Consider the following 15,874-nt stretch of genomic DNA (forward strand, 5'->3'; position numbering starts at 1 on the left):
ATAAAATGTTAGAAAAATACACCTGTAAGTCACTAGATTGCAAAAGCCAATAAATAATATAAGGAATAAAAAGTTAAGAAAATAACTTATCTCATATCTCTAATAAAGAACGGTGATTACGAAAGTTGATATTATTGATAGTTTAAGAATTGTTAAATTATAATATAATAAATAAAAAATCAAGAAATTCTGAATTTTTTTTTTTTATTATTTGAATTGTATGATTCATCATCATCATAAAAACTTAATTCTTGTCTCAATAAAAATCTAACGTACTCAATTGTTGTTTTTAAAGTGACTTTAGTATGGAATCTCTTTTATCTTCAGTGATTATTTCTCATTTGGTGTATGCAAAAAGAAGAATTTTTTAATTTTTTTTATGAAGCACAAATAAAAAATCTTTTTTTTTTTGTTATAGCTTTAAGATGTGATCTTTGTTTGAAGAAATTAATACTCAAAATGACTCCTGAAATTTGACCTCCAATTCAATTTAACCCTTAAATTTTAAATTGATTCAAATTATACCCTGAAATTTTAATGCATGCCTCAAGTTGGCTCTTCCGTCCATTTCCGTCACTGAAAAAATGACGTGGCAAATTTAGTTGACACCTGGCAGTGGCACAAGAAAAACAACGTCGTTTTTCAAAAACCTAATTTCCTATTCCTTCACCATTGTAGGGGGGTCAAATTTTCATAGTGCCAAATTCAAACAAATCAACAAGAAGCTCCTGCAACATTCTTCCACCACCGCTAGAATAATCAGCCTCTGAATAAACCACTTCAATCACATGAAAAACTTTTTTATTTTCTATTTGTGAATGCAATGCAAAAAAAGTGAAGAAAAGTGGAGCAACACTCACGATGGTAGTGGATCCGAGTTGGGGGCGACGATGTGGTCAATGGGGGAAGGGTCACTGATTCTGGCATCAATGGCTTTGAGAACGTGGAGGGGACTCTTGATGAAAAAAGAGGGTGAGTTGAGGTTGTAGTGTTGCACTAAATCCTATCCCTCATTCTTTTTCAATAATAATAATAATAATAATAATAATTAAGAATCAGTTTGAAGTGAAATAGAGGAAGTAGAAGATATTGTGTTTGTTGTGAATGAAGCAATTGTTCATGCCTGTGTAGATGAAGGTGATGATGATTACTTGATGTCTGAAAATGGGTTGGAGAGAAACTATGGCTGCTTGAGGAGGAGGAAGGAGAGGGAGAGGGAGAAGAAATCGACGTCGTTTTGGAACAAATAGCAAAACGAGGTCGTTTAATTGTGCCACTGCCAGGTCAGCTTTCCGGTGATGAAAATGGATAGAAGGGCCAATTTGAGGCATACGTTAAAATTTCAGGGTATAATTTGGGTCAATTGAAAATTCGAGGATTAAATTTAATCGGAAGTCAAATTTCAGGGGTCATTTTGAATATTAACTCTTGCTTGAAGTCATAATTTTTTTCTTTTTTTTTTTTACTTAAAAATGGTAATTCAATTTTGATTTGAGCTCTAATTAGATTTTTTTTTAGAAACCAAGTCGAGTGAATGGACTTGGATCACTGGTTGAATCCTTTGCTTCTATTTGGTCCAAATTTATTTTTTCATATTAGTCATCCAAATATTTATATCATTTGGACTTCATTAGTTTATTATTGGGCCAGCCAAGATTCTTTCTTTCCTGCTTCTGTGCATATGAGCTATTATTCCTTTGAATGAGTGAAATGGACTTTGAATCCAAATGGACTTTGCATATGAGCTATTTAGTAACACTACATAATAATAATAATAATAATAATAATAATAATAATAATAATATGTCAAGCTTTACAAGTTTTATTTAAATAGTTGGTAAAAGCTGTCGAGTACAAGTGAGAGAAAGTTCATAGGATACAATATTGTGATACATAAAACAAATAAAAAACATACAAAACAAAGCAAACAAAACAGTAACACATAAAACAAAAAGCATATTTCCAAATAACAAATCTAAATGGCAAAAATTAAATTAAAGGTGAAAACTCAGGTGCAGTTGACTTCACGTGAAGTAGATAGCTAAAAGCCGTTAGATAATTTGACTGATTTGACTAAATTTTCATCTAACGGCTCTCAACTATCAACTTCACGTGAAGTAAGGTATTGGCTTCAAATAAAGTGGTTGTTTCTTGGTAACGTTCAACCCTCTCATCTCACTCATATCTATCAATGCACCATTATTATTAGGAACCTTCCAATCAAACCAATAAAGAAGATTAGCAATCACATACTCAAGAGAAGCAACCCCAAATGAAATCCCAGGACAACCCCTTCTCCCAATACCAAATGGGATCAACTGAAAATCTTTTACCTTATAATCAACTTGTTGATTACCTTCAAATCTTTCAGGAATAAACTCTTCAGCATTGTCCCATAATTTAGGATCTCTATGAATTGCATATGAATTTATATATATGGCTACTTTTTTGGGAATGTGGTACCCTTTTATTTCCACACTATTTGCTGTCTCTCTTGGAATTAAAAATGGACCTGGTGGATGTAATCTAAGAGTTTCTTTGATTACACACTTCATGTACTTCATTTGATTTATATCATTTTCCTCTATCTTGGATTTTCCACCCACAATTCTTCTTACCTCTTCTTGAACTTTCTTCATGACCTTTGGATTGTTAGCAAGTTCGGCAAAGGCCCATTCAATAGTTGTTGAAATACTGTCACTTCCTGCAACTAACAGATCCTACAATTAAGGAAGATGCATAATCAATTTATTGTAAATTATCTTAATAATAATAATTAAGCATTTAAGCACTTTTTCAGTCTTAACATAAATATTTGAAAGTTATTTTAAACAATAAATAACTTTCATTGTATTTTTTTTCATGTAAGTCACAACATCTATTTAAGGCTAAGGTAACTGCAGTGACTTAGTCATAGTGTTAGGTGTAATTAATCTTGGGAATCTTTATCTATTAATAGGATTAAGTGTTAGTATATATATATATGTAGAGGGAATACTGTAAGAACAGAATATATGCCTTTGACAATCTCAAAGTTCCTAGACCTGTTTCTAACAAAACTGCCTTAATCTGCAATTTGAGTGTTCATGAATCTACTTCCTCTAATACCTCTGATTTTGTTTCTCCTCATTGTAAATTTGTAATTAATCTATAAACACAAGTTTCAATTCAGCCATGCCCATCTTGAACGTTACATCCAATTCTTGTAATTCAAACAATAATCCAGTCTTATGGCACAAAAGACTTGGTTATGATTCAAACCACTGTGAGAGTAATTTTAACAATTGCACTACCTCTGGGCTGGCCGTTGAGACAGTTTGACTTCGACAATACCTTTTTGAATGGCAATCTCCAAGAAATTGTTTACATGGCATAACCCCAAGGATACAATACCAAGAATATTTCACTTGTTTGTAAACTGAACAAGTCTATCTATGGCTTGAAACAAGCTCCTAGAGCTTGGTTCAAGACCTTGACAGCCACTTTTCGAGCATTTGGATTTCAAACACTAAATCTGATGTATCTTTATTTGTTAAGCATAACTCCACTAATGTGATCTACCTATTAGTATATGTAGATGATATCATTGTAACAGGAAACAACCATCAAGAAATACAGCATCTAATCTCTCAATTACATAAAGTATTCTCTTTGAAGGATTTAGGCAGATTCAATTTCTTTTTGGGATTAGAAGCTACATACTTATCTGACACGCAGGAACAAGTAGAGTTAGTAGGTTAATTATATTAGTTAATTGTAATAAGGGAATAAGTCCCATATTGTTTAGGACAGTGAACTCTGTGTTATATTTTAGTCCCACATCGTTTAAGTCATGAAAGCTTTTTCTTTTTTCACTAGTATAAATAACTTATGTACCTTTTGTTTATGAAATAGAGTTGAAGTTGATTTTTGAATATAAAATAAGCTTGGCCGACTAAGGTGGGTTCATGGTTATTTTCACCATAGTGGGGTTGCTAACCTTGCCAAAATTGGTGAATCTAAACTATGTCACCATAGTGGAGTTGTTAACTTCGTCAAAATTGGTAATCCAAGCGGCGTCCTGGCGTCATTACCACATGGAGATCTAATGATATCTCAATCAAAATATGCAATGGAAGTCATAGTGTAACTGCAGTGAAATAGTCAGAGACTGCAGTGACTTAGTCATAGTGTTAGGTGTAATTAATCTTGGGAATCTTTATCTGTTAATAATCTTTATCTGTTAATAACACTAAGTGTTAGTATATACATGTAGAGGAAGTACTGTAAGAGTACACAATTATTATTCACTCAAGATTATAGATATGTTAGTATGTTTCTTCAATAACAAAGTGTCTTTCTCTCCTCTCAAATCCTCTGCCTCATAAGCTGTGATCCTTACTGTGAGGTTTTGATTCTTTTCTTCTCTTTCTTTACTAATTGTCATAGAATCCTTGCCAAGATTCTAAATTTGTATGAACAAATAAATAATATTTAATTTAGAAGTAATTACTTTAAAGGGATATATATGGTAATAAAAGTAAGAGAGAATTGAAATCAAACCAAGAGGAGTGCTTTCATGGTATCTCCATTGAGCTCAAACTCAAGCATGTCCCTCTCTTGAAGTTGAAGAAGTATATCAACAAAGTCTTTATTATTGTCATCTCTTTTCGTTCTTTTATGCTCTTCAATAACCTCTTCTAAGAACTCATCTAATTCAGCAAAAGTAACCTTTAATCTTGACATGAAACCTGTAAGAACATCAACCCAATCCAATGAAGGGAACAAATCTCCAACCCCAAGTTTTAAAAATTGTGACATCATCTTCCTCACAACCTCAGCAATGCTTTTCCGACCATCATCACTAGTTTCGAACCTTAACCCGAAAATGCACCTAAAAGATATGTTGCTTGAGGTTGTAATAATCAGCTTAGATAGATTCACTGACGACTCTTTTGCACAAGCTTCATGTATGGAGTTAATCATCGTTGATACTTCATTTGTTCTAACGGGATGAAAGGACTTCACCTATATGTTTGAGAAATAAGAATTTGGATATGAATATAAATATTATAAATACAATCTTATTAAATATATAATTATTTATATACACTACTACAAAAATCATTTTTAGGGTCATTTATTTGTTTTTTAGCGACGATAAAAATTATAGTGAATATATTTACCAACAATTAGACATTAGTTATCTTATACTACCACTAAAAAAATTTAGTGACAATTATTATACAATTATCTATAAAAAAATTTTTAATGGTTGTAAAATATATATTGTCATTATAATATATAATAATAAAAAAATAGCCCAATGTACTAACATTCCGTATTAGCGCAGAGTCGAGGAAAGAGTCGCACCCAAACAGTGTAATATACGCAGTACAGCCTAACCTAATAATTACATTAGTGATTGTTCCCATGACTTGAACTCTTGACCTTGAGGTCATATGAAGATAATTCAACCGTTACTCCAAATCTCCTTTTATTATAACATATAATAATAACAGCAAATATATAATTACTATAAAAACATAGGTTAAATAAGACATATAATGATAATTGTGTTATTACCACTAAAAATAATTTTTATTGTAGTGATATCTTCTTATGTCAGTTTAAATTTTTCGAAAAAATGGATCATGATATGATATGGTATTAGGACTTTTATAATTTAAAGGGGTCATAGTTTGATGATTATTAACTTTAGAAAAAAGAATTTCAATATCAGATTAATAGAATAAGAAAAAAATTTATGTAAAAAATTGACACAAACTCCAATAATAAACTTTTACACGAGGGATGTATAGTATTAGAGATATAATTATTTATATATCTCCTTTTAAAATCTTAAGCTTTTGAAAAAATTAGTTTCATGCATGCATATGGTATTATGATATCAAAATTTATATGACCCAAAAGTATAGATTTCAATCCTTATTGACCGCAACATAAATAATTTCATTGTAAGATTAAAAAAAATCTATACAAAAATTTATACAAATCCAGAAATGGGTTCTTACATGAGAGAATTTTAGAGATATACATTTATTTGTCTGTTCTTATTAACTTAAAATTTTAAAAAAAATAATTTCATGATATGATATTACAATTTTTATGTGTTTTAAAAGTCTAGAGTTTAATTATTGTTAATCTCAAAAAAAATAATTCCAGCACATAAGATCAATAAAAAAGAAAGAAAGCCTATAAAAAAATTTACACAAACTTAAAAAAAAAACTTTTGTTTCTTATTAACTTAAATTTTTGAAAAAAATCGTTTCATGACCTTTTTTAAAATATTCTTTTGTTTCTCTTATATGTATCAAATAAAAAGAAAATACTATTTGTATACTAAAATTAGCCACTAAAATTAGCTACCAATGTATTTGTATATAAATACATGGGTAGTTTAATTTATTTTCAATGTGTATTTGTATTCTAGCATGTATTTTATACTGGTGGTTAATTTTGGTGGCTGATTTTGGTGTACATGTAGCATAACCCCAAATAAAATATATATAAAATCAAATAATTATGATGAATATATTTTGAATAAGAATGAAGCTTTTGTTTATCAAAATTCTTACCCTATTTGTGTTTAGAAGCTCAAGAACACAGAGCTTCCTTTTGTTTCTCCATTCCTCTCCATAGGGTGCAAAAGCAATCTCCTTGCATTGATAGAAGAATACCTTGGCAGCTTTAGTGTTTGCTCTATTGGAGAAAGCAACGTCATGTGTTTTTACTATTTCTTCAACAATATCTGCTGAAGAGACAACTAGTACTTGAGTTTGCCCTAACTGAAGCAACAAAAGAGGGCCATATTTGTCAGAAAGTGCCTTTAAAGATTGGTGTGGAAGTGTTCCTAGTTGGTGAAGGTTTCCAATTATTGGTAGCTTTGGTGGAGATGGTGGAAGGTTATTGATCTTGTTGTTTCTTCTTGTGAACTTAACAATACACAAGATACTTATGATTATGATGAAACATATGGTAGAGAGGGTTGAATTTGGTTGATGTTGCAATTTCTCTAGAACTGATAGAACAAGTGCCATTTTAAGCTACTATTTTTTTCAACACTTTAAGCCGCAATAAATACATATATTTTTTTTTTGTTGCCCACGGTATCCCCCAACCCGACAGGCCAAGGACTAATCCGTCGCGGATTGGAGCTCCATTTAAGGGTTTGTCGCTGGCCAATAAGTTGCTGCATGCACAAGGCAGGATTCGAACCCCCAACACTTGCTTAAGCGGACGAGTGAGCTGACCACTCGACCAACCCAAGTTGGTTCGTTGCAATAGATACATATATAAATCATGTTACATATAGAAAGTCTTATATATATTTATATTATGAAATAATTTCTTGTAAATTATGAAATTGTTAGATAAAATTTGTGAATTATTTTATATTCAATTATATTATGTGGATATAAAAAATTAACTATTTATTAATTACCGTGTATAAAAATAAGGTAATTTTATGACTAAAAAAACGTATTTGATATCTTACAAAATATATTTTAATATATTATTATAAATAAATTTGATGATTTAATTTGTGTATTGTAGATTTAATTATTTTACTAGTTATAACATGTTTGATTATTCTAGTAGTTAATTGTTTAATTAAAATAATATATAAACTTGTATATATATAGTGATGATTGATTTATCGTATAATTTTAAATTTATATGAAATATTTTTTCTTCCAAGTGATAAATAATGCATAGATTTGATCAATTATTACCATTTAAAAATCTTAGTGGGACAGTAAATTAAAGAAATGAAGAAATCATATACCACATATATTTGACAGCGAACTTCAATTATCATCTATTGTATCACAAGCATTTTAAACGTGCTGTGTATATTGTATGGTGTCAAAATGACAATAAACTTGGTTGGTTTATATTGTGCCAAGTGGGGAATGAGTAGTGGAGTCCTGATGGAGGTGGTGGATGAGGCCTTAGGATAGGGCAATACTAACATATAATGTATGTGAATATATACATGGAACACATAGTATTGTATATGATATCTGATAATAAAATTATATTTTATTTAAAAAAAAAAGTAATAGAACATAGACAATATTAATGTTGCAAGTGTAAATAGCATATAAAGTTAGTCTTATATAAAAAAAAAAAATAAAGAAGAGTAAGGAGTTTATAAGCCAAGACATCCGTTAACTTACTATCTTAAGATTTTGAGTTGGATGTGATGTCTTCTTATCTTATATTCTCTCATTTTATTCTTCTTCAAAGTCTCTCCATAGTCGAGAACTCTCCACAGTGGTCTAATAAACAATTGATCATTTATTCTTATTCTTTTCTGTATTTTTCGTATAATTTTATTATGTATGAGAATGACCCTTTTGGGATAATGATTTTGACTATTGGTGGAGACAGCAAATTGTTGTGTACATGTGGTTCTTATGAATCCAATCTGATGTGGTTTGTGATATAATGTAAGTATTATTTAGTAGTTATTAATTTATATTTTTAAGTATTAGAATATTTAATTTAGGTTTATGTATTTTAATTTTATTTATTTAGTTAATAGAATGGGTTTTATATTAAGAGGTTTAAAATATTTTTTACTTTTTAATCTAATATAATACGTTATATAAATACTTTTTAAATTATTATAGCTGTCAAATAAAAATAAGAGAAATTAAAATATATTTTTTAATTTTGTGATAAAATCATGTAATACGTATTTTAAATTTTTGTGTTATACAAAATTTAAATTTTAATAGTTATTAATTTATATTTTTAAGTATTAGAAGGTCACATTTAATTTCATGTTTTTTTTTTTTGGTTTTCTAAAATAATAATTGCTTCAGTTAAAAATAAGAATGAGAACATTGTTATGTCATTTCCATGTAATAAGATTCATAATATAACTGCAACTACAAGCTTATCTTAAAATTTCAAACTATACATATATGTTATTATTAAAAATATAATTATTTACATATTTTTTATTTTTAGTTTAAATTAAAAAAAATTAATTTCATGATATAACATTAAAATTTTTATCATTGAAAAATCTAAAATTTAATTCCTGTTATCTTTCCAAAAAAATAGCATATGATAAAATAAAAAAAAGTAAACTTATGCAAACATTCAAATAAATTAAAAAAAAATTGACCAACTACTTCGATCTACAATGAATTAATTTTTGGTTTGTCATATTAAGTGATACATCATGGGCAAAAAAAAATTCTCCAATCCCTTAAGTTGTGTCTTTTTATTTATTTATTTATTTATTTATTACTATTCAAATCTTACAAACTATTCACAGGATATCTTAAAAGATGCTCAAAGTAGGTTTCTTTGAGTTAAAGCACACCATACATATATATACACCACAAAAACTAAAGGCCACATTATTTCAAATATACCATTTTCTTTAGGTGGATAGTTATTTTGAAACATAAAATAAGTACACAAGAAACAAAGTAAAAACATCATCTAAAGGAATAATAATAATAATAATAATAATAATAATAATATGTCAAACTTTACAAGCTTTTAGTCACTAAAAAAATTTTACAAGCTTTTATTCTGTTGCTAAAAGCTCTCGAGTACAACTGTACAAGTGAGAGAAAGTTCATAGGATACCCTGATATAGTACTTACAAATATAAAACATACAAAACAGTAACGCATAAAACAAAAAACATATTTCCAAATAAGAAATCTATATGTCGAAACGTGAATTAAATCGCCATTTAACGAAAATACTACTCTCATTATCATTCCGAGAGAAATAATTTGCTGACGTTGTCAATAACACGTTTGAATTCCTTTCCACCCTTAGAGGAAAAAACTTAACAAATTAGTAAAAGATTAAATTCGTTTTTAAAAGATTATCTATTATTTAAATTGGTTCTCAAAAGAATATTTTTAATTAAATTTATCTTTTAAAAATTTTAAGTCAGTCACATTGTTAATTCTATTGCTGACGACGATAAAATTTGCTAACGTAAATATTGAGTGACACTACAATATATATACATCTAACCGTCTTAATTGACTGTTAATATAATAAGTTTATGAAATTACATAAAATCAACTTTAAATTGAGCAATTTTAATACCTCCAAATTTCCTTTAGTTTAGAATTTATTTGATATAATTTCATAAATTTATCATATTAGTACTCAATTAAAACTGTCAAGTATATGCTCTGATCAATATGACGTCATTTAACATGTTACATTAATAAATTTTTATGTCGTTAACAACGAAAGTGATGAAAAGATTAATATCACAAACTTAAAATTTTTGAAGAATAAATTTAATTAAAAAAAAATTAAAAACTAATTTAAAGAACAGATAAGAGATGGGTCGAATTTAATCATTTACTCCTTAACAAATTAAATAAGGTGTTGGCTTCAAATAAAGTGGTTGTTTTTTGGTAACGTTCAACCCACTCATCTCACTCATATCTATCAATGCACCATTATTATTATTATTAGGAACCTTCCAATCAAACCAATAGAGAAGATTAGCCATCATATACTCAACTGAAGCAACCCCAAATGAAATTCCAGGACAACCCCTCCTCCCAATTCCAAATGGGATCAACTGAAAATCTTTTACCTTATAATCAACTTGTTGGTTACCTTCAAATCTTTCAGGAATAAACTCTTCAGCATTGTCCCATAATTTAGGATCCCTATGAATCGCATATAAATTTATATATACGGTTACTTTTTTGGGAATGTGGTACCCTTTTATTTCCACACTATTTACTGTTTCTCTTGGAATCAAAAGTGGACCTGGTGGATGTAATCTAAGAGCTTCTTTGATTACACACTTCATGTACTTCATTTGATTTATATCATTTTCCTCTATCATGGATTTTCCACCCACAATTCTTCTTACCTCTTCTTGTACTTTCTTCATGACCTTTGGATTATTAGCAAGTTCTGCAAAGGCCCATTCAATAATTGATGAAACAGTGTCACCTCCTGCAACTAACAAATCCTACAATTAAAGAAGATGCATAATTAATTTATTGTAAATTATCTTAATAATAATAATAATAATAATAATAATAATAATAATAATGAAGCATTTAAGCACTTAAATAATTAACTATTATTGTTGAGAATCTTTGCATTTTTTGAAGGATAAATCACATAAATAAAATGAATGTCCACTAATATTATGCGATTGTCTTAAATTATTTTTGGTTACATATTTATTCTCTTTAATTTTTTGTGGCGGTCAACCAAAACCGTTGCAAAAAGAAAACTAAAGGCAGTAGTTATTACGGCAATTTTGGCCGGCGTTGCAAATATGTTAGTATTTCGCGACAGTTTGACTTAAACCACTACGAAAATGAAAATGTTGCGACAATCAATGTGATAAAGTAAAACATCATCTATAGGACCAATAATAATAAGGTTTAATTACTCTGTTCGTCCCTATAATTTTGCGAAATTTTCAATTAGGTCCCTATATTTTTTTCTTTTTAATTGAGTCCTTGTACCAAATTTTTTTTTAATTAATTGGGTCCCTACACTTTTTTTTCCTTTTATTTAGGTTCCTATACCAATTCTTTTTTTTTAGTTCGGTCCCTATAAAATTAAGCCGATTACTACTAAGAAGGACTTAATTGAAAAAGAAAATTTAGTGCAAGGACTCAATTAAAAAAAAAGTATAGGGACCTAATTGAAAATTTCACGAAACTATATGGATCAACAAAGTAATTAAACCTAATAATAATAATAATATATCAAGTTTTATTTACAAGCTTTTTTCTCGCAGAAACTTGATAAAAGCTCTTGCTACAAGTGGAAGAAGGTTCATAGCACAAAGTGCTTATAAATACAAAAATAGAAAATAAAGCAAATAAAATACTAACACAACAGAAAAAAACATATTACCAAATAAGAATTTTATTTTGACATTGTCAATAACACACCTGAATTCCTTTCCACCCTTAACAAATTAAGTAAGGCATTGGCTCCAAATAAAGTGGTTGTTTCTTGGTAACGGTCAACCCATTAAACTCACTCATATCTATCAATGCACCATTATTATTATTATTATTATTATTATTATTATTATTATTAGGAACCTTCCAATCAAACCAATAGAGAAGATTAGCCATCATATACTCAACTGAAGCAATCCCAAATGAAATTCCAGGACAACCCCTCCTCCCAAAACCAAATGGGATCAATTGAAAATCTTTTACCTTATAATCAACTTGTTGGTTACCTTCAAATCTTTCAGGAATAAACTCTTCAGCATTGTCCCATAATTTAGGGTCTCTATGAATTGCATATGAATTTATATATACGGTTACTTTTTTGGGAATGTGGTACCCTTTTATTTCCACACTATTTGCTGTTTCTCTTGGAATCAAAAGTGGACCTGGTGGATGTAATCTAAGAGTTTCTTTGATTACACACTTCATGTACTTCATTTGATTTAGGTCATTTTCTTCTATCTTGGATTTTCCACCCACAATTCTTCTTACCTCTTCTTGTACTTTTTTCATGATCTTTGGATGATTAGCAAGCTCTGCAAAGGCCCATTCAATAGTTGTTGAAACAGTGTCACTTCCCCCAACAAACAAATCCTACAAAATTAAGAAAGATGCATAATTAGTTTACTGTAAATTATTTTTTTTTTTTTTTACCAAAGATACAAAGACTCGAACCCGCAACCTCTTAAATGAGATGGGGAGATTATGTCATTTGAACTATTATTCATTGGCTTTACTGTAAATTATCTTAACATAATAATAATAATAATAATAATAATAATAATAATAATAATAATAATAATAATAATAATAATAATAATTTGATTACGTAAACTATATCACTAAATATTTAAGCTTTTTTTCATTCTTAACATAAGTATTTCAAACTTATTTTAAATAATAAACAATTTTCAAGTATTAATAAAATATCATAAAAGAATAATAATGACGAATTAACCATTGTTGAGAATCTTTGCATTCTTTTAGCGTAAATCAGACAAATAAAATGAAATGAATGCCCCCTAATATTACATGATTGTCTTAAACTATGTTTGGTTACATATTTGTCTTCTTTAATTTTTTTTTTTTTATATGTAAATTATGGCAGGGTAGCTAGAGAGATTTACCATCTACCATTTAAAACTACTTTTTTACAATTAAAATTAAATGCTAAAACGACTCAATTAAAAAAATTGAACTTAATGGTAACCGTTTAAAACAAATTCTTAAAAATGTTTATTTCCTCTTGTAGACAATACAATTTAATTTGTATAGACTAACAATCTAAAATAATAACTATGAAAAAAAATAATCTAAAATAATTGTACACGTACATTTAACGATATATTATAATATTATTAAAAATAATTAATTTTTTAATATATTATTTAAAAAATTATCTAAACATATCAAATTGATTAAATGATCATATAAAACTTTTTACATTGATAGTGTATTAAATTAAACTATACTTAATACATACTTTATTTTTATCTAATAATTATTATTGTTCTGTAAGAAAAATGATAACATATTTTGGAAAAAGACAATATGTTAGAATGAGAACTAATTTCATTTGTGGGGGATGGGGAGCACATAAATCATGGACGGTAAGGATTCTATTACTTTGTCCAAATGTATTTATTATTATTATGTCAAAGCCGTGGAATCCTTGCCAAGATACTATATATTCTCATATATAATAAAAAAAAATTCTACATACTTATAAACAAATAATAATATTTACTCAAAAAGTGATTACTATATATATATATATATATATATAAGAAAAGTATAGGGTATCAACATATTATCTGTTAACTTATTGTCAATAATAATTAATTATTATATTTTAAACACATATATAAAGAGACACATCCAGAAAATATATCTATAAAGACACTTCTATTAAACACAGCCATAAAAAATATATTTTTATTAGACACATTTACGAAGACACTTCCATTAAATACAGTTATAAATAAGAGTCGGCAGAAGTTGACAAAAACGCTGTTGGTAACATAGCGAAACCGATATATATATATGGTAATAAAAGAAACTAAAGAGAGAATTGAAACCAAACCAAGAGGAGTGATTTCATGGTATCTCCATTGAGCTCAAATTCAAGCATGTCCCTCTCTTGAAGTTGAAGAAGTACATCAACAAAATCTTTATTATTATCATCACAATTTTTCTTCTTTCTCTTATGCTCTTCAATAACCTCTTCTAAAAATGCATCTAATTCAGCAAAAGTAACTTTTAATCTTGACATGAAACCTGTAAGAACATCAACCCAATCCAATGAAGGGAACAAATCTCCAACCCCAAGTTTTAAGAATTGTGACATCATCTTCCTCACAACCTTAGCAATGCTTTTTCTACCATCATCACTTGTTTCGAACCTTAGCCCGAAAATGCACCTACTAGATATGTTTGTTGATGTTGCAACAATCATCTTAGATAGATTCACTGACAACCCTTTTGTACAAGCTTCATGTATGGAGTTAATCATCATTGATATTTCATTTTCTCTAATGGGTTGAAAGGACTTTACCTATATTTGACAAATACGAATTTAAATAAGAATATAAATTAAATATTGAATAAATATTAGATATATACTTCTTCATTTCAGCTTAAATTTTTTTAAAAAATAAATTCATAATATGATATTAAATCTCTAATAATTTAAAATTATATAATTCAATCTTTATTAATTTTAAAAATAAAAAAATTTCAATATAACACCAATAAAGCAAAAAAAAAAGTCTATATAAAAAATTGACGCACACCTTAATAAGAGGTTTTTACGCACGTATTAAAAATATAATTATTCATGTATACTTCATTTTATTAATTAAATTTTTTTGGAGAAGTGACCGATATCAAAACTTATATAATCTGAAGAAATGTCTATGTCAAAATTCATGCAAATAAAGAAAGAATTGAAGCTCTTGCGCGTAAGAGGACGTATTAAAGAAAAAATTTTAACATAAGATCAATAAAAAAAAGGTCTATGCAACAAAATTCATGCAAACTCAAAAAAGTATTTATATCTAAAAAAGACTAAAAATGTCTTAAAGAGATAACGAGTAATCATATGTATCTTTTTATCCGCTTAAATTTTTGATAAAAGTGACGTGATAACATTACCAAAATATTCTTTTGTTTCTCTTATATGTAACAAATAAAATATAAATCAAATCAAATAATTATAAATATATTTTGAATAAGAATGAAGTTTTTGTGTATCATAACTCTTACCCTATTTGTGCTTAGAAGCTCAAGAACACAGAGCTTATTTGTCTACAAGTCAATCTTGCATTGATAGAAGAAACCTTGCAGCTTTTTTTGCTCTATTGGAAAGCAACATCATGTGATTTTGCTATTTCTTCAACAAGTTCTGCTGAAGAGACAACTAGGGCTTGAGTTTGCCCTAATTGAAGCAACAAAAGAGGGCCATATTTTTTAGAAAGTGCCTTTAAAGATTGGTGTGGAAGTGTTCCTAGTTGATGAAGGTTTCCAATTAATGGTAGCTTTGGTGGAGATGGTGGAAGGTTATTGATCTTGTTGTTTCTTCTTGTGAACTTAAGAATACACAATATACTTATGATTATGATGAAACATATGGTAGAGAGGGTTGAATTTGGTTGATGTTGCAATTTCTCTAGAACTGATAGAATAAGTGCCATTGTAATTTTGTTGTTTTTGTGTGTGCCTAGCAGTGCAAAGTTGACATCTCTTAATTAATATAATGCTCAAGATGATGTTGAAATACCTAACATTCAAGTCAATTCATTTGTGGATGTTGACCGCTTTGACATTTTGATTCTCATAACAATTCTGCGTTACCAACAGTATTTCTATCAACTTCTGCC

The 15,874-nt window shown here is 28.3% G+C and overlaps 3 protein-coding genes across 3 annotated transcripts; all 3 read right to left on the reverse strand.

Moving 5' to 3' along the window:
• Positions 1–1,799: 1,799 nt before the first annotated feature.
• On the reverse strand, positions 1,800–7,304 carry LOC112736317 (cytochrome P450 71A1). The gene is made up of 3 exons (XM_025785709.3): positions 6,579–7,304; positions 4,543–5,007; positions 1,800–2,720 (listed from the first exon to the last, which is right to left on the reverse strand). Exons 1-3 carry the CDS (start codon positions 7,038–7,040, stop codon positions 2,109–2,111), a joined length of 1,539 nt encoding a protein of 512 aa, XP_025641494.1. The 5' UTR covers positions 7,041–7,304; the 3' UTR covers positions 1,800–2,108.
• A 3,059-nt stretch (positions 7,305–10,363) lies between these two features.
• On the reverse strand, positions 10,364–11,120 carry LOC112736131 (phenylacetaldehyde oxime monooxygenase CYP71AN24-like). Its single transcript, XM_025785468.1, has 2 exons — positions 11,097–11,120; positions 10,364–10,984 (listed from the first exon to the last, which is right to left on the reverse strand). The coding sequence occupies exons 1-2, from the start codon at positions 11,118–11,120 to the stop codon at positions 10,364–10,366; spliced, it is 645 nt and encodes a 214-aa protein (XP_025641253.1).
• Positions 11,121–11,557: 437 nt separating this feature from the next.
• Positions 11,558–15,291, reverse strand: LOC112736319 (phenylacetaldehyde oxime monooxygenase CYP71AN24). The gene is made up of 3 exons (XM_025785712.3): positions 15,261–15,291; positions 14,080–14,550; positions 11,558–12,590 (listed from the first exon to the last, which is right to left on the reverse strand). Exons 2-3 carry the CDS (start codon positions 14,509–14,511, stop codon positions 11,946–11,948), a joined length of 1,077 nt encoding a protein of 358 aa, XP_025641497.1. The 5' UTR covers positions 14,512–14,550; positions 15,261–15,291; the 3' UTR covers positions 11,558–11,945.
• Between the last annotated feature and the right edge of the window lie 583 nt (positions 15,292–15,874).

The sequence above is a fragment of the Arachis hypogaea genome, chromosome 13 (genome assembly GCF_003086295.3).
Source record: "Arachis hypogaea cultivar Tifrunner chromosome 13, arahy.Tifrunner.gnm2.J5K5, whole genome shotgun sequence".
Taxonomy (NCBI): domain Eukaryota; kingdom Viridiplantae; phylum Streptophyta; class Magnoliopsida; order Fabales; family Fabaceae; genus Arachis; species Arachis hypogaea.